At 37.2% G+C, this 19,379-nt stretch overlaps 3 protein-coding genes across 3 annotated transcripts; 1 reads left to right on the forward strand and 2 right to left on the reverse strand.

Moving 5' to 3' along the window:
- Positions 1 to 519: 519 nt before the first annotated feature.
- On the forward strand, positions 520 to 2,619 carry LOC104231285 (large ribosomal subunit protein eL38). The gene is made up of 3 exons (XM_009784252.2): positions 520 to 634; positions 1,909 to 2,092; positions 2,371 to 2,619. Exons 1-3 carry the CDS (start codon positions 632 to 634, stop codon positions 2,391 to 2,393), a joined length of 210 nt encoding a protein of 69 aa, XP_009782554.1. The 5' UTR covers positions 520 to 631; the 3' UTR covers positions 2,394 to 2,619.
- A 351-nt stretch (positions 2,620 to 2,970) lies between these two features.
- Positions 2,971 to 4,702, reverse strand: LOC138891202 (uncharacterized). Its single transcript, XM_070174324.1, has 2 exons — positions 4,322 to 4,702; positions 2,971 to 3,527 (listed from the first exon to the last, which is right to left on the reverse strand). Exons 1-2 carry the CDS (start codon positions 4,436 to 4,438, stop codon positions 3,072 to 3,074), a joined length of 573 nt encoding a protein of 190 aa, XP_070030425.1. The 5' UTR covers positions 4,439 to 4,702; the 3' UTR covers positions 2,971 to 3,071.
- A 1,757-nt stretch (positions 4,703 to 6,459) lies between these two features.
- On the reverse strand, positions 6,460 to 8,384 carry LOC104231286 (uncharacterized). Its single transcript, XM_009784253.2, has 2 exons — positions 8,177 to 8,384; positions 6,460 to 7,095 (listed from the first exon to the last, which is right to left on the reverse strand). The coding sequence occupies exons 1-2, from the start codon at positions 8,264 to 8,266 to the stop codon at positions 6,589 to 6,591; spliced, it is 597 nt and encodes a 198-aa protein (XP_009782555.2). The 5' UTR covers positions 8,267 to 8,384; the 3' UTR covers positions 6,460 to 6,588.
- Positions 8,385 to 19,379: the final 10,995 nt, after the last annotated feature.

A 19,379-nucleotide genomic window follows, 5' to 3' on the forward strand; every position in this document is an offset into this window, starting at 1 on the left:
TACTTGGCTGAGCTCCTTTGGTTTGCCTTCTTCTGTCTTGCTCCTTTGTTCTACTTTCTTAAGGTTTTTTGCCTTCTTCTGTTTTGTTTTTTAAAATTATTTTTATGCATACTTTTTGATAAATTTAATATTTAAACAATTGAGAGTATTTTGGTAAACTTATCAGTTACACTACAGTACGATACAGTCAAACCAAACAGCAAAATACTATTTAACAATAACAAATAATACAATCTCTCTAAACATTGTATTCATAAAACGATACGATACAATGCAATACATTGCAATACAATATATTATAAAACGACGGGGAATAATGATCCAAAGTCCAAACAATCATGATTTATAGTTGTGCTCAAATTTCTGATTTAACTGATTGTGTATCGCAAGGAACAAATTCTAAATATTGGTCAAAATGGAGACAAAATCTAAATAATAGCCTCAAAAAGGGTCATTTGTGAAAATTCGCGCAATTGACCCCGTGACAAAAGTTAAATAAATAAAAATAAATACACTGTTAGTGAGACTAGGGTTTTAGCATATTTATACAGCTTTGTCCTCTCCTCTCCTTTCCCCCTCTTATCTATAACTCGCCGTCGTCTCCTCCTCGGCACTACTTGAAACCCAAAAGATGGTACATTTTCTTCAATCTTCTTCTCATTTGCATCTGTAACGTATCAACTTTTCTATTACGTATCTTTGCTTTAGAATATTGACCTGATAGTTATTCTGTATTATATCATCTTTGTTTTACGATTCTGAACTGTAATGAATCTCGAATTTTGTTTTATGGAAGAAGTGTTAGGTTTTAATCCTTTTCCCTTTATTGGGTTTGCTCCAAAATCCTATTTTGGAGCATGTTTGGCCACGATAGTTTTTAGTTTATTATTCAGAAAAGAAAAGGAAACAATTCAGGTTCAAATCACAATAGAGGCACAAAAAAAAAACTAGGTGGTTTCTTACCATCTGTCTAAGCATTGGTGGGCTGCCTTACCCGGTATTTGTGGTGGTGGGGGTAGTAGACCCGGTGGAATAGTTGAGGTCGCAAGCTGACCTTGAGCCAAAAGAAAAAGAAAGAAAGGAAAGGAAAAAATTGGACATAACTTGGACTGAGGTTTAGGGGTGTGGAGGGGTGGGGGTGGGTATGTAGTTGATTTTAATAAAGATTCAAAGCTTTTGCGGGGAAGTGCTAAAATGTTGAGATTCATAGAATGAATGTTAGATTTAACTGCTCTACCCTCTTTTGGAACAGGCTTGGCCATTTCATTGTGAGTTTTTAGTTTTGAAATCAAGAATTTTTAAGTTTGTTATTCAGAATATATATAGAGGACAAATGCTGTTCCCGCTTAATAAAATAACTTCATGATATGGATGCACTGATATTGTTAGTAGTTTTTGTTTCTTTCATTTTGTGTAGAGGTCAAATCCTGTGAAACTAGCCCTACTTCACCTTTGACGATCGTGCTAGTTTGTTAGGTGGCATAAATTGATCTCAATCAATTGCATCTTAACGGCAAACTATTTGGCCTTGGCTATATGAATCCTCTATAACTCTTCCACTCTATACTGATCCTAATTTCATTCCGATGCTCAAAATTTCAGCTTCTAGGCAAATTTTCCTTCTTATTATCTTACCCACTATCTTGCTCCTCTGTAATATTTTTATATGTCTAAAGTTCTTAATTTGTGAAATAAATTGTTCTCTTGTTTCTATATTCCATCCTTAGGTTGTAAAATATGCTATTGATGTGATTTCTTTTTTCCCTTCCCCTTATGTTTCAAATGTTTCATCAGAAGATTTTATTAGTTGATGTTGTATTTTTAGCCTGCTGAAGACTTCTTTGTGCTCTGTTTGTTCTTTTTTATGGAATTTGACACAGTGAGCATTTAATATACGTTTATTTGTAGCCAAAGCAAATCCACGAGATCAAGGATTTCCTTCTCACAGCCAGAAGGAAGGATGCACGAACTGTTAAGATCAAGAAGAACAAGGATATGGTCAAGTTCAAGGTTCGTTGCTCCAAGTACCTTTACACACTGTGTGTGTCGGACTTTGAGAAAGCTGACAAGTTGAAGCAATCACTTCCTCCAGGTTTGCACTCTTTGACTGCTACACTTTTGCCAATTATCATGATTTTCTCTGTAATATCTTTATCCTTGTCAAAATTACAAAGAATCTCTGTGATGTCTTTATGTCCGTGTCTTTCACTATTTTGTAGGATCTTAACACTGTATAATTCCACCTTTTTATCTTGATTTAACCCACTCAAACTTGCTGAAAAGAATGCAGATAGTCCTGTTAGTAGTGGCTCATTTTATATTGCTTTAGCTCATGAATTTAACAGTTGGAATACATTTCTGAATTTGCAGGTTTGAGCGTGCAAGACCTGTGAAGAAGGATTTATGCTTTTCATAGAGTTATTAGGGAATGAAGAATTTGAAAGAACTCAAATATTTCCTTTGAATATCTTGCCCTCAGGCATGTCTGAAGTTTTATTTAAGCTTTTAGATATTGATTGTTGCATTACTTTTTACTCATAATTGACAGTAATGTGAGCCTCAATGGTGCCGAATGAATTTTGTTGTTAGATGCCAAAGTTAATGTTTTATTTTGCCTCATTTTCTTTCGGGTATTTTCACAATCTGTGAATCTTTGAGACCCCAGACACTTGTGGTAATATACTGGGTATCTGGCTTTGCTGGTTTGAGGTAGCAACATCCGGTGGAATAGTTGAGGTGTGTGCAAACTGGCCTAGAAAACACCGTTTAAAAAATTTGAAGTCTTTGAATGGTCATCCATATGCTAAGAAGCAAAAACGCATGCTATATACTGGCAAGAACTTAATCAAATACTTTGCTGGTGTACGTTGAGGAATGAGTGTATAACTAAGATGAGAAACTCGAAACCCTTCTAATAACTTGCTGCCATCGGTTAAACAAGTGTAAAAAATGAAACAAAAATTAACTCTATGTTCTTAAACTGTCAGAGACAGAACATTTATTTATTCATCTATTTATTTTATGTCTGCAACAAATGCATCATACATTATAGTAAAACATTCTTTGGCATTTCAATATACACAGTAGGCAAAGAGTGAAGTTCCAGCAGTGTTGTTAGTATTAAAGACTCCAATACCAGACCTGTAACCATTGCCAACATAAAAGCAACCATTGCTCACTGACATACCCCCATACACAGTTGCACCAGTCTCATTCGACCACAATATTTTCCCAGTTTTTGTGTCAATGGCATAAATGGGACCTGTTGGATTTTGTGAACCTGCTAACATCACCCCATTGGCAACTGTTACAGGGTTTGATTTACCATTGTTTGGAACTGCAGTTGTCCATAGAATTTTGCCGGTTTTAGCATCCATTGCTACCCAGGCTCCACCTGTGGTCACATTCTTGGATGGGACCAATGTAAAGTTCAAGTTATCACTGTTGACAATGCTGGTGTATACTCTCTTTGTGTCTGTGGCTGCTCCCCATGTACCTCCTCCTGCCGTACCTCCAGGACCGGCTTCCTACATACATCAATCTCATTTTCATCAGTGTTACATTATCTTCTATTTTTGAAGGAAAAGTCGAAATAGAATCACAAACATTATCGGTTACTCTCAAGTATATTAGCAAACTAGCATTAGTTTATGATTGCACCATGAGCAATCTTCTTTACAAACTAAATTGCAGCCGCAAATAAATTAGTTTTTAACTAATATCTACTGACGATGTAAAGAATTTTTTTACATTAGCGCTAGGTCATTTGTACCTATTGTAGCAAGTAACATGCTTTATTGTCAAGATTACAAATTTCACTTTCTAGAAGGGTACTTGTAGATATATTTTTTATGATTTTGAGTGTAAAAGTTCACTTACACTGTGTATATAAGTTAAGCTCTTAAAATTATAACTTTGTCACTTCCGTTTTACATTTCTTAATGGAGAAAATCATGATGTTAGTGAGAGATAGAAGGATCATCACTGAATACGGATGCTAATGACACGGCTGAAGCGAACCATGCTAGTGCTGACATGATCACAAGAAGGGATCAACTACATAGTTCCTAGGTTCTCTAAAGATCCACGGAACGTCCTTCCTCAAAATCAATTTGCATTGATGATGGAAGTTCATTGGAAATTCAACACATCACAGGGAATTTGTTTTGTAGGAGAACTCTATTGTCCCTCGAATTGCAGAAAACAAGGAGTGATCAAGAGAAGTTGTTCGTGATCAATTTGAAGTGCTACTAACTCTTCTGGAACGTAACCATACTTGACTGAATAATTTATGTTTGATTAAAAGTTTTGGAGGACTTACAGTTGTCCAGAAGATATCACCAGTATCACGATCCAATGCCCATGCTATTCCACTTTTCTGCACAGCTGCTACTATGTCTCGTTTCTTCGTTCCATTAGCAAGCACACTTAGCATCATCGGAGCTTCCCCAAAATCAGCATCGGGGCTCGGGCCAATCGGGCAATTAGGGTTCGTCGAATTAAATCCGCATGCGACAAACCACACATCATATCCTCCAAGCTGTTTGTACCATTTGATCTTCCCAGAATCCAAATCCAAGGCCAAAATCGAGTCGGAGTGGTTCTCGGGTTCAATGCACTTGTCGGGTCGGGTCGGGTCCGGATTCGTCTGGTTTTGTTTATTCTGCTCCTTTTGGCAGTCCTCGATGTGTTTAGGCACGGAATACAGGTTTCCGGTGGCAATGTAGACGTGGTTTCGCCAGATATCGATGGAAGGGCTGCTTCCCCATACGGCGGCTCCGGCGTATTCGCCGAGTTTTCCGCCGTTGTCCGGCAGCAAGAAGGTCTTCCATAGAATTTTGCCTGTTTTGACATCTAACTTGAGAAAGCTACCGCGAAAGGTGCAGCATTCGTTAATTGTAGCACCTTCTTCTAGCGATGAAGTTCCGATGTAATAAGCCCTGCAAACATATTTGTATTAATCTTTGTACACTTTGAAAATTTGTGATTTTAAGTATATGTATAATTAATATCTTTCCTAAATTTATGATCTTAAATATATCATAATACATAAAGTATATAACTTTTAAGAATTCATCATTAAGAATAAAAAAAATTATGTTACATTAACGATGCCAATTTTTTTTTGAAATAAATTATGTTTAGGGGTGTTCATAAAAATCCGAAAACTCGAACCAAACCGAAAACTAAACCAAACCGACCAAAAAAAACCGATACTTTTTGGTTTGGTTTGGTTTTGAAATTTAAAAACCGATCAAATTTGGTTTGGTTTTGGTTTTAATAAAAAAAAAATCGAACCAAACCGAATATAGGAGTAATTATTTTAAATTCATTATTACATCTATATATATGTATACTTTTATACAAAATTTCAAAAAATTTATAGTAAATGTTAATCGTTCGCACTTTTAGTACAATTCTTTACCTTTACATTCTAGTTTGATTGGTAGTTTTCTTTTGTTAAGTGTAAGAATCTATTCATGTTAAAAATAATATATTTTTTAATTGAGTTCTTAAATTATTCATCACTATTTGATTCAATTATCATCAATATATCTTGGTAAATAATAGATTTCTCAAAGGGCAATTGATTTGATAGTGTTACGTTGAAAATGTGGTCGCCGAAATATGTGTTTGGTAGTGTATGTCTTATATTTAAAAAAAAACCAACAAATAACCGAAAAAACCGAAAAACCGAAAACCCGACATAAACCGAATCGAGAAAAAACCGACTTAATTGGTTTGATTTGGTTCTAATATTTGAAAACCGACTTACTTGGTTTGGTTTCTTTTTCGGGAAAAACTGATCCAAATCGAACCATAAACACCCCTAACTATGTTATTCTTTTTGAAATATATGGATTATTTACGTGGACAACTAAAATGAGGAAGATCTATCCAGATTCCAGACAGCCCAAAAAATAATCAATTAGAAATCGTGTCATTTGGCCATAATTTGACTTACATCAAATCATACGTAATAAGCAAAATATTATAGTTGCGTGAGAAATTAAATTTGAAGAAATATACCATGTCTACAGGTTACTTATTAATCTTAATGTTGAAGGGTTCTAAGTTTGACATATGAGAATTTGACTAAAATAACATTTTCTTCTGAAAGACGTTTCTTTATTACAAAAATAATAGCACCAACAGACTTTTTTTTTCTCAACAAAATTTTCCACAGAATATAGCAGTGCACTGGCAATTTCATGTTTATAATACATTTACGCATTTCATACTCTCGTTTGCTTTTCCTTTCTGGCTATTTGAAATATCGAACTATTACCTTAATTGTTTCTAGAGAATGTTGAATACTATCCAAATCACATTGAGTAAAGAAGTAAATCCATTGCAAAAAACTAGAGAAATAAAAAGAGTTTCACTAATATACTTCAGTCAGTTAAAATATTTTTTGACGCTATCAGGTCAAACAAAAATATTTAGAGATAAGCCTCCTAAAATGAAAATTTGTAATCTTGAAAATAAGATATATTATTTGCTACAACAGATAAAAAACTAATCTGATAGTGTAAAAAGTCATTATACTCATAGCGCGTATTACTTAAACTTGATATGAAATCCATCTTACCCCTTGTAGTAAGTCCCTGACATTGTAACAACACTAGCAGGATGATCATCCAATTGTGTACTCCAAATAAGATCTCCACTACTTCTTTTCAAAGCAAGAACCAAACTTGGTCCATAAACCCCAACAATCACCATATCCCTATTAATCACAACAGTTGGTGTTGCTCTTGCAACTATACTTGTCACATTAGGCAAAGATGAAGCATTAAATTTTCCATTAATTCCAGTCAATTCTGGTAAACTTTTTTTCCATACAAGAACTCCATCTTTAGCTCTCACTGCATATATATTGCCATTCCAGCTCGGAAAATAAAGAACTCCGGCGAATATTGCCGGCGTCGCGGTTATATCTTTCCCAGCTTTGAATTCCCACTTTTGTTTCAGCCTTGAAGCAGTCCAACGGCTAATTTTCTTTTCACCATAGGCGTATCTTCGATTGTACAAATCACCACCATGGTTTATCCAATTTCCTTGCTTGTGGTAATGCGTCCTGTAATTATGCCACTGTATATGAAACAAGACGTTTAGAAATGAGAAAATAACGGTTTAACTCCTATATATAGTGGCAGCTTAAAGACTTATACAGTCATATCACCTAAGTAAAAGATAACTTCAGCTTCTGTCTATAAAAAAAGTGGATTTAGTAACTTGAAAAATAAGGCATATTAGTAGCTACAATAGTTTTAAGTACACTGACAATATAATTTTTTTTAATCGAATCTTTTAAAAAACAACTATAGGCAATTATATTACACGTCAACGGATATAAGTTAAATGTTGGAAGAAAAAGTTTAAAACTTGTAAACTGATAATTCAAAAGAATTTTTATACTATCAAATTACCTAATTATATATACTCCCTATGTTTTAGTTTGTATGAATCTTTTCAGAGTACACGGGTCAGATTGACTAGAGGCGGATCTAGAATTTGTAGTACATGGGTGTACTACTAAAAAAAGATAAAAAAATTAAGATTGATCCTTATTTCTTTTGGTAAATAACTTAACCTTCAACCAAGCGTGCCATTTAACCTTCTTGAAGCATGGGTGCCAACCGTTAATATTATACTAATTTTAATTTAGAAAATATATACATAAAATATTTAATTTTACCAAAAAACCATGGGTGCACGTGCCCCATCATCTCCTCTTTACATTGCCCCCGAGATTGACTAATTTTCAGTATGAATTCCGACATAGATTTTTAAAGTTTTTTGAAACAAAATTTACATATTTAAAAACTACATAAAAATTACTATAAAACACAAGAGTTAATAATTTAAAATATTTAAAAATTATTTACAAATATAGTAAAAAAAATTTGTTTGACTCCCCAAATAGTAATAGGTTCAATCATTTTGAAACGGAGGGAGTAAAAGATAACTATAACTAATTGTTCGTTAAAAAAAAGGACTAGCTAGTAGCCTGACAATAAGACAATTTCACGCCATAACAGTTAAAATACACTAATAGTGCAATAAATTAAATTAACAACTTCATATGCATGAAATTGCATACGAGGCTGTGAAAATTTTGTATGAAGGGGAAAAGTGAGAGAGAGAGATGTACAGATGAATATATACTTACGTCTGGATTAGAGTTGCAACTAATTGAAATCGTACATAATACCGATGCTAAAAGGAGAAACAGATTGTTGGAACGTAGATGGATAGCCATTGGAAAGAAACCAGTTTTGGTTCCCTTTTATCGATCTTGATTTGCGTATAAATTCTCGAGCTATGGAACTAACTGAACCGGAGAACCCGGCGTCCTTGAGAGTTTTGGAAGAAGGACCAACAGAGATGGCCATATATATATATATATATTATACTAGTAAAATCCAGGAGTTGACTTTCATATTATCTTTCATTTTTGATTAAGTTGCAAGTAGTGTACACTTCAATGACAATTATATTAATGCATGTCAGAAAATTTATCAAGAAGGTGGCGTATGTTGATTATATTGTTACCAAAATATTTATGATCTACGACTTTATCCCATTCTTTATTTAACTATTTGTCATACTGTTTATGATCATAATTAATAATTTGATTTTTATTCTATTGGTAGTTGAATAATTATTTCTTCTTCAAGAAAATTGCCTCGAAGTAGCTCACGAGGTTTGACATTGACTTTATCTTTGTACATAATTACAAATTTACAATACGAGGAGAGGGACCTAATTAAAACATTATCTACAAAATATATATCCTATGTAAAGAGAAAATCTCCCTCCTACACGTATATATATATATATATATATATATATATATATATATATATATATATATATATATATATATATATATATATATATATAAAAGAAATAACAAGCAAACATATAAAATAACAAGTACTCCGCACCAGCAAACCTAGCTATAGACATGAACAATTTAAAGATTATGAAAATAAAAATGTACATAAGTGGAGCGATCGTGCTACAATTCCTAGTATTATAAATGAAGAAATTAAGAGGAGGGACATAAATAGTGAGTGTGTGAAATCTCGGAATTGACTTTTCATCATCTTCAATTTTCGATCAAGTTGTAAATACTACTAAATAGTCATTTATAATTAATCATTTTGAAGTTAGAACTTAGAATTAACAATAAGGTTGCATCCAATTCTATACTATTATTTATGATTCTACCCATTATTTGTTACAATATGTCGATTCTAATTAGGTATGAGTTGGATCTGGTTGGTCGATTTTTTTTTTTAATTAAATTTAATTTTTTTGTTTATTCCCCTGTGTTGGAGCGATTTCTTATTTGGTGATTCGAACCCGACTATTTGAGCAACCCCTTGTCGGTTTATTGACTTTGGGATTGAAGGGACGATGTTGGACTATCTGCATATTTGGCTTCAGGCCCAAAGCTGAAAGAATAATACTGATAGGCTCAAATGGCCCAAATGTGTATTTATGTATATAACTTTGTTTTAGTTAGCTCAGTTAGCTCTTTATTATTTTTGACTTGTTGGACTGAATTTGTAAGGACCCCGACATATTTTTTCATTTTTCGCATCTTCTGTTAATAAAAGTTCTCTCTCAGAAGAACTTTCTCGAACCCTGGCTTCCATTGATGGAAGCCTTCGTTTCCTCTGATTTTGCTAGTTAACAAGGTATCAGAGCAGGGATTTTGCTAGCTCTCATTCTCCTGCATCGTCCGGTATTACCCTTGTTCGATTTCGTGGTGTTTTTCTGCTTTCGTCAAAGATCTGTGTCTTCAGCGATTTGAGAAAATTTCGAGGTGTTTCGGTGTGGATTTTATCTTTTCTATCAAGGAGGTCTTTTGATTTGAAGATTCTATGGCATTTTTATCGGATTTTCAAACTCGATCAAAGAATCTAGGATTTCTTTGTCAGACCTAGGGTTTATGCTGCTAAAGGCCTTTGCTTTTTCAGGTCGCGAAGAAGTATGGTATTTTCGTTCCTCAGTTTGATTTCTTCATTGTGTGAAAAGTATTGAGTTGCTTTCTTCTGAACATTTGGTAATTGATATTACCTGGTTGATATGGGTAGTCTCGATCCTCCTATGAACTCTTCATCTTCTTCACCTGTTTACACACCTGAACCATCTTCCCCGTTATTCCTTCTCCCTTCTGATGTACCTGGGGTTTCTCTTGTTGCGATACCGTTCTCGGGGAATGGATTTGGAGGTTGGAAGCGTAGTATGATTGTTTCGTTATCTGCTAGAAATAAAATTGGTTTTATTGACGGGACCTGTGTTAGGCCTCCTGAAAATTCCCCTCAGTTTATGCAATAGGACCGTTGCAATAATATGGTCATATTGTGGCTGTCCAACTCACTTTCACCAGACATAGCTGAGAGTGTACAATACTCAGATACTGCTGAGAGCATATGGAAACAGCTTAATAATCGATATGGGACAGTAAATGGAACTAAGGTGTTTGAATTAAAAAGAGAACTAGCATCTACATGTCAGGGATCTTTTGATATTTCTTCTTATTTCAATAAACTTAAGAAAATATGGGATGAATTGGAGGTTATAAGTAGTAGTCATGCAAACTCTTGTAATTGTGCTGCTAAAGAGGGTTTACAAAAGGAAAGAGAAGAGGACAAAGTACATCAATTCCTCATGGGATTAAACGAGGTTTATGTGGGTGTTAGAAGCAATCTATTGATGATGCATCCTTTACCTTCTCTTGATTCTGTCTATAACATTCTTCTACAAGATAAAAAATAAATACAAATTACTACAATCCTCAGTTTCATCCAGAATCTACCTCTTTCAATGATAGTTCCAACAATATCAAATTTACTCAACCACAGCCACAACAAAAACACTATAGTCAAAGGGTATTTTTTGATCAATCTAAGTCTGGTCTCTTCTGTCAGTATTGTAAGAAGACAGGGCACCTGATTGACAAATGTTACAAACTTAATGGATTTCCTCAAAATTTTAAGTTCACCAAAGGCAGAAAACCAGCTGCAAACATGGTAGATTCTGAACTTGCTACTCCACAAAATATTTCTGCCAATTCTGTTTCAACTTCTACTCAGAATCAGGCAGAACAAGGATCTGTGGTACATGGATTGACTCAGCAGCAGTATGCTCAATTGATATTCTTGCTTCAACAGATTCACATTTCTGATTCTGGACCTTCTCTCAACACTTTAAGTTCTGCCAATTTTGCTGGTACTTTACTGCCTAAGACTGTTGTATATAGTTTTAATTCTACTTTGCTGAGTAAATCAGATTCCTTAACTTGGATAGTAGATTCAGGTGCATCTGACCATATGACTTCCAATAAAGAATATCTCATTAATATCACAACCTTACCCATTCCTTTTCTTGTTTCCCTTCCAAATGGATACAAAGTCAAGGTTACTTGTACATGATCTTTTGTCTTAACTAAGTCCATTATTCTTCACAATGTACTTTATCTACCTTCTTTTAAACATAATCTCATTTCTGTACACAAAATTACTAAACAATTTGATTGCATAGTTCAGTTTATCATATGTTATACATGGCCCTTCTCTGAAGAAGCCTCTAGATCTTGGTAAACTGGACAATGGCTTATACAAGTTTGTTTGGGAACAATCATCATCTCAGATTCAACCAACTCTGACAAATGTTTCAAATAGCAGCAACCTTTCATCTTTGTGTAACTCTAGTTCTTTCTCTTCTTCTGATGTACATAAAGATTCTGCCATATGTAATAAAGCTGCTTTGAATAAAATGGATATTGTCTGGCATAATAGACTTGCTCATGTTCCTTTTATTAGAATGAAGAGTATATCTGGAATTTCTTCTACCATTTCTTCTAATCAGTCTTTTCCTTGTATAATTTGTCCAATGGCTAGGCAAACCAGATTACCATTCCCAGAAAGTTCCATTAAAATTTCCAAACCTTTTCAACTCATTTATATTGATACTTGGGGACCTTATCATACCCCTACCTATTCTGGTTCCAAGTATTTCCTCACCATTGTTGATGATTTTTCTAGAAGTACTTGGACTCATCTAATGGGATCCAAGAGTAATACATTCTCTTTGCTCAAAGTATTTATTGCCATGGTAAAGACTCAGTTTCATACTACAATACAAAACATTAGATCTGATAATGTATTAGAGCTAGGCTCTAGTCTTCCTGCCATTTCTTTCTTCTCTAAACATGGCATTATTCATCAGACTAGTTGTTCCCACACTCCTCAACAAAATGGTGTGGTGGAAAGAAAATATAGGACTTTACTTGAAGCATCTAGAGCTTTACTCTTTCAGTCTAAAGTTCCTATAAGATTTTGGGGGGACTGCCTATTAACAACCACTTATATCATCAATAGACTTCCTTCCAGATTACTCAACAACAAATCTCCTCATGAATTATTGTATGGTAAAGTGCCAAGTTATTCCCATCTTAGAACTTTTGGGTGTCTTTACTATGCCACTGTTCCCATTCCCCAAAGAGACAAATTAAAACCTAGAGCATTTCCCTGTATGTTTCTTGGTTATCCCTTTGCTAAAAAGGGATACAAATTGTATAATTTTCACACTAAACAATGTTTCTTATCTAGAGATGTGGTGTTTTATGAACTTCATTTCCCTTTCTCACCTGATTTTTCTCTTCCTGTTTCTCGTGAATGTCTTTTACCAAATACACCACAATCTACTTCTCTTGATCCTAACATTGATCTTCCTGAAGCTGCTGATGTTTTGTCACACCCAGAACTTGCTGCTGATGTTCTTTCACAAGTACAATCTCCTGTTCCAAGTCCCACTCACCCTGTTCATCCTTCTACTTCCTCCTTACATGATTCTGTACCTGAAGTGCCAACCCCTCCTATTTCCTTTAACCCTGACATTATTCCTACTACTATACCTGCTCCTTCTCCTGATTCTTCTTCCTCTTTGTCACACCTCCTTTTTCCGTACCCGGGGGGCGCATGGGAGTTTTTTCCAATTAAAGGACAATCGAGATGGGATTGGTTTAATTATTTCAGAGTCGCCACTTGGGAGATTTAGGGTGTCCCAAGTCACCAAATTTAATCCCGAATCGAGGAAAAGAATGACTCTATATTACAGTCTGCGTACCAGAAATTCGGATAAGGAATTCTGTTAACCCGGGAGAAGGTGTTAGGCATTCCCGAGTTCCGTGGTTCTAGCACGGTCGCTCAACTGTTATATTCGGCTTATTTATCTGATTTTAAATACAATTATGAACCATGTGCAAATTTTATCTTTTACCGCTTTATTATCATTATTTTTTTAGGAATGTGAACATCGCTTAAAACATATCTTTGGACTGTGTCACATGAAATGCACCCACAATCCGAAACATATTTTATTTGATGTTTTAGGATTTGGATTTGGGTCGCATGAAATGCACACCCGAGTTTAAGAAAGTAAATTATTAAACACGCGCCTGAAGAGATTATCGCGTTATTATTTTGCGGAGGCCGTGAAATTCGCTAAACGACCCTCCCGAATTCTAAGTAATTTTAAACAAGTATTTACTGAGGGCCGCGCAATTTGTGTTTTTATTCGGCGAGGCTCATCTCATTTATATTATTGTTTTTTTTATATAAGGGTAAGCTCAAACCAACTACAATTCTCTAATTTGTTTGTCTCTAAAAAGGAAATACTAATTTATTAATCTAACAATGGATGGCTAGTAGGATGTATGGCTAATAGAGAGTGTTTAAGCCTGCCAAATTATAATTAATCATGAGCATACATTAGAATTAATCCATATGGCAACCAATAGAATAGTGATTAGCAAAATCATGATAGGAAATCAATTCGTCTAGCATGCCAATTTGGGATAGCAGTAACATAAACACCAAAACTAAAACTCGACAGATTTAAACAAAAATTTCAACATAACATGTGTTCGAGCTCGGACATGATAGTAACCGATATCCACTCAAATAAAGATTAGAAACGAACCTCTAATTACAAACACTGCTGGAGGTTTACAATTCATTTGTCGAACCGAAATGGAGCCATAGTCGGCGAGATGAAGCAAACGAAGCCAACGAACTGGAACCTCACATCGGCACTCGAACGGACTTCAAATGGGAAACCATAGAAACAGTCATCAAAGCTCAAACGGAATAGCTCGTGCCATAAGCTCGAACGCGAACGGACGGAGGATGGGTCATGGTTGCTACTAGTATTTCCAGGTGATCGTTTGGACGTGAGGGGTTGGACGACGCAATGCAGCAACCGCAGTAGCGCTGCTCGCTGGGCTGGGGTATGGCTGGAGGTTTGGACAGTAGGGTTGACGGGCCTGTTTGGTGGTGGTTTTTGTTGGTTCCACAGGTGGTTTTTAGGCGATGGGGGAGGTGACAGACTGATGGTTTTCGGACGTGAGGCTGGTGAAGCTGGGACGGGCAGCGTTGGTGGTCGACGACCGGACTGGGACGACGAACAGCTGAGGTCGTCGGGGTGCAGCGATGGAGGGAGTTTAGTGGTCGTCCATGGTGGTTTTGGGCAGTGACGTTTGGGTGCGACGGTAGGGGTGGTGGTCGACGATGGCGGAGATGGTAACGACGATGGTGGTCGTTCGGAGGAGCTGGGCGTTGTTCGGGTGATGGAGGGGGCTGTTTGGACAGTGGTTTGGGGTGAGGGTTATCGTCGCCGGTGGTTTAGTGTCGGGGGAGTGGTGGCTTTTTGGTAGGTTTCCGCTAGGGTTCCGGTCTTCTTCCAAACGAGGAAGAAGATGAACAGTGATGACGAGGGGGAGGGGGACTGGTGGTGATGGGAGCTGAAGGTTTTGTTCATCCGTAGGGTTTTTGCTTCTTCTTCTTCTTGAAGAAGAAGCGTGAACAGTAGTATCCCAAAAATTTTCAAAAAAAAGTCCTCCCCCCATTCTAAGTGTTTGTCCGTGTTTTGTAATGTTTTGCCAAGAAAAATGAGCCCCACGCGTGGTGGGGTTCAAGGTTTATGTCCCCCACGCGTGGTGGGGTTCCCCATGTGTCCTGGACACGGTTTATTATGGGCTAGGTCCGAAATTAGGCCTAAAACCGGGTAGTTTGAACCCGAATATTATTCTTTTGCCCGGACCCGAGAAATAGGAAAACGTTGCTTAACTAGTCCTATGTAAGCAAAATAACTACCAAAAATAAGACTAGTATTTAAACAAAACTATATCTTTTTAAATATTTTTCAAGATTTAAAATAGCTACAAAATATTAATAAAACTATTTTTGTAATTTTCGTTTTAAATATTAAGATAAAATATGAGGTAATATTTTTTTGTATTTTTCAAAGTTAAAATGACTATAAAACATTAATAGAACTATATTTTTTTGTAATTTTCGAAATTATATAAAGTACAAAAATAAAGTGCAATTTTTAATTTTTTCAAGTTTATGAGGGATACATAAACTAAAATTTATATATATATTTTTGTAATTTTTCTTTTGCGAGAAAAATAAAGTAAAAATAGTCAAAATAGCTATATTAGTCCTAAATTAAATATTTAAGCTAAGAATGTAAAAATTCCCGGGGAGGGTCAAAAATCACGTGCTTACAGCTGCCCCTCTTTGACTGGAAACACGAAGAGTTTTCCAACAAAGAACGACTAGACGTGTTTTTGACCCGACCATTACTTGGACGGACTACACTTAAGGAAAGGGAGGGAATGTGACCGAGCCCTGGTATCTGAGCTGCCTACATATCCTTGGTTATACAGGAATCAGGCCACGTGTAGTTCGGGAATGAGAGAGATAGTGAAGTGTACCGAGGTGAAGAGCCGATCGAGGTGCCGTTCCGTTGAGGTTCCGGTCCGCGGTCCTGTCATTACAACAAAAATGAAAACTGAAAAAGACTAACTAAGCCTATCAGCTACTAGTTACAAGGATTCCTATCTCTTAAGTCTTCTGAAACTTGGTCTTGAGTCTTGAATGGTGCTTCATACAGACTTTGGATCTGAACCTTGATACTTGCTAGTTGTAGGTGCTAGTTCTTGAGCAGACCACATTTGTTCTCCACTTCCGTAATTTGGGTTCTTTTTCTTTTTTTCTTTTTTTCTCTTTTTCTTCTTGTTTTTTTTTTGTTTTTTGGTGACCAGCTTCTGTTGATCAATCCAGACTGTTGACTTGCATTCTTGGGGCGAGCTTCTTGTTGCTTCTATCTTGGATTGAGTGCTGGGGATTTTTGTTGTAACCTTCTGCTTTCCAATGGGTCACTGCTTGATCTTGAAAAATGTTTTCCCGTTCTACAGGCGGACTCCTGACTTCTTCTATCTTCGACACGCAACAACCTCCGTTCTACAGGCGGGTCCCTGACAATCAAAACAAACAAAACAAACAAAATTTCCTAACCCAGTTTGTACTGGGAAGGTTTGTGAGTCGTTAGCAAAATCGTAACTCACTTACACTACTGATGCAATGATGAGAGTAAACTAAAGACTAGGCTAGGATGTGCATCTCCTATGAGTAAAACCAAAACTCTTGCTAGCAAATGTGTCTGCTAAAATAAAAACCTCAATGACTCAAACTAGAAAGTGTGTCTTCTATGGTTGAATCGGAATGAGCTAAACTAGGAAGTGCGTCTCCTAAGGGTGAAAACTTCAGTGACTAGAACTAGGAAGTGCGTTTCCTATGAATAAAATCTCGATTAGGAAGTGCGTCTCCTACGGGTAAACTTCAAAAACTGGACTAGGAATTGTGTCTCCTATGGTCGAACTTAAAATGAATCAAACTAGGAAGTGCATCTCCTAGGGGTGAACTATTCTTAGGAAGTGCGTCTCCTATTGGTGAAACTGAACTTAGGAAGTGCGTCTCCTACGGTAAAACTTAACTTAGGAAGTGAGTCTCCTATGGTAAAACTGAACTTAGGAAGTGCGTCTCCTATCGGTGAAACTTAACTTGGGAAGTGCGTCTCCTATGGTAAAACTGAACTTAGGAAGTGCGAATCATATCGGTGAAACTTAACTTAGGAAGTGCGTCTCCTATGGTAAAACTGAACTTAGGAAGTGCGTCTCCTATCGGTGAAACTTATCTTAGGAAGTGCGTCTCCTATTGGGAAAAACTGTTCTTAGGAAGTGCGTCTCCTACTGGGTAAAACTTGCTTAGGATGTGCGTCTCCTTAGGAAGTGCGTCTCCTATCGGTGAAACTGAACTTAGGAAGTGCGTCTCCTATGGTAAAACTGAACTTAGGAAGTGCGTCTCCTATTGGTGAAACTGAACTTAGGAAGTGCGTCTCCTATTGGTGAAACTTATCTTAGGAAGTGCGTCTCCTACTGTTGAAACTTTCTTAGGAAGTGCGTCTCCTATTGGTGAAACTGAACCTAGGAAGTGCGTCTCCTATTGGTGAAATAAACTTAGGAAGTGCGTCTCCTATCGGTGAAATTTGCTTAGGAAGTGTGTCTCCTATTGGTGAAACTTGCTTAGGAAGTGCGTCTCCTATTGGTGAAACTGACTTAGGAAGTGCGTCTCCTACTGGTGAAACTTATCTTAGGAAGTGCGTCTCCTATTGGTAGAAATGAACTTAGGAAGTGCGTCTCCTATGGTAAAACTGAACTTAGGAAGTGCGTATCCTATCGGTGAAATTAACTTAGGAGGAAATACATCTCCTATGGGTAAAGACGTGGAATGTATGCCTCTGTTATCTGGGTGGGCTCCCAATTTCAATAATTGAAACGTAAAGACTGAATGTATGCCTCTGTTATCTGGGCGGGCTCCCAACTTCAACACTTAAAAGTAAAAAGACTAAATGTATGCCTCTGTTATCTGGGCGGGCTCCCAACTTCAACACTTAAAAGTAAAAAGACTAAATGTATGCCTCTGTTATCTGGGCGGGCTCCCAACTTCAACACTTAAAAGTAAAGACTGAAACCAACATATCCTATTTGAGGGCGGATGAACCCAACATATCCTATTTGAGGGCGGATGAACCCAACAGATCCCTATTTGAGGGCGGATGAACCCGACATATCCTATTTGAGGGCGGATGAACCCGACATATCCTATTTGAGGGCGGATGAACCCGACATATCCTATTTGAGGGCGGATGAACCCGACATATCCTATTTGAGGGCGGATGAACCCGACATATCCTATTTGAGGGCGGATGAACCCGACATATCCTATTTGAGGGCGGATGAACCCGACATATCCTATTTGAGGGCGGATGAACCCGACATATCCTATTTGAGGGCGGATGAACCCGACATATCCTATTTGAGGGCGGATGAACCCGACATATCCTATTTGAGGGCGGATGAACCCGACATATCCTATTTGAGGGCAGATGAACCCGACATATCCTATTTGAGGGCGGATGAACCCGACATATCCTATTTGAGGGCGGATGAACCCGACATATCCAATTTGAGGGCGGATGAACCCAACATATCCTATTCGAGGGCGGATGAACCCAAAATATCCTATTCGAGGGCAGATGAACCCAAAATATCCTATTCGAGGGCGGATGAACCCAACAGATCCTATTTGAGCGCGGATGAACCCAAAATATCCTATTCGAGGGCGGATGAACCCAAAATATCCTATTCGAGGGCGGATGAACCCAAAATATCCTATTCGAGGGCGGATGAACCCAAGATATCCTATTCGAGGGCGGATGAACCCAAACTATCCTATTCGAGGGCGGATGAACCCAAAATATCCTATTCGAGGGCGGATGAACCCAAAATATCCTATTCGAGGGCGGATGAACCCAAAATATCCTATTCGAGAGATGAACCCAAAATATCCTATTCGAGGGCGGATGAACCCAAAATATCCTATTCGAGGGCGGATGAACCCAAAATATCCTATTCGAGGGCGGATGAACCCAAAATATCCTATTCGAGGGCGGATGAACCCAAAATATCCTATTCGAGGGCGGATGAACCCAAAATATCCTATTCGAGGGCGGATGAACCCAATATATCCTATTCGAGGGCGGATGAACCCAAAATATCCTATTCGAGGGCGGATGAACCCAAAATATCCTATTCGAGGGCGGATGAACCCAAAATATCCTATTCGAGGGCGGATGAACCCAAAATATCCTATTCGAGGGCGGATGAACCCAAAATATCCTATTTGAGGGCGGATGAACCCAAAATATCCTTAAGACTTGAAAATGTCTTACCTCGAATACTTGCTGGGGATAACACTGTTGGGGAATTATTTACTTACCTGTTGGGGGGGTAAAATGTTATCAGCTGGGGATAACGCTGTCGAGGATAACACTGTTGGGGGATTCTGATTCTTTCAGAACTAGTGCTTCACTGAGCTCAAGTTTCATCCCTTTGCTGGGGAACAACTTCCTCCATAGAACTTATTATGTTGGGGGCAACACTGGTTCTA

The sequence above is a fragment of the Nicotiana sylvestris genome, chromosome 5 (assembly GCF_000393655.2).
Source record: "Nicotiana sylvestris chromosome 5, ASM39365v2, whole genome shotgun sequence".
In the NCBI taxonomy this organism is placed as follows: domain Eukaryota; kingdom Viridiplantae; phylum Streptophyta; class Magnoliopsida; order Solanales; family Solanaceae; genus Nicotiana; species Nicotiana sylvestris.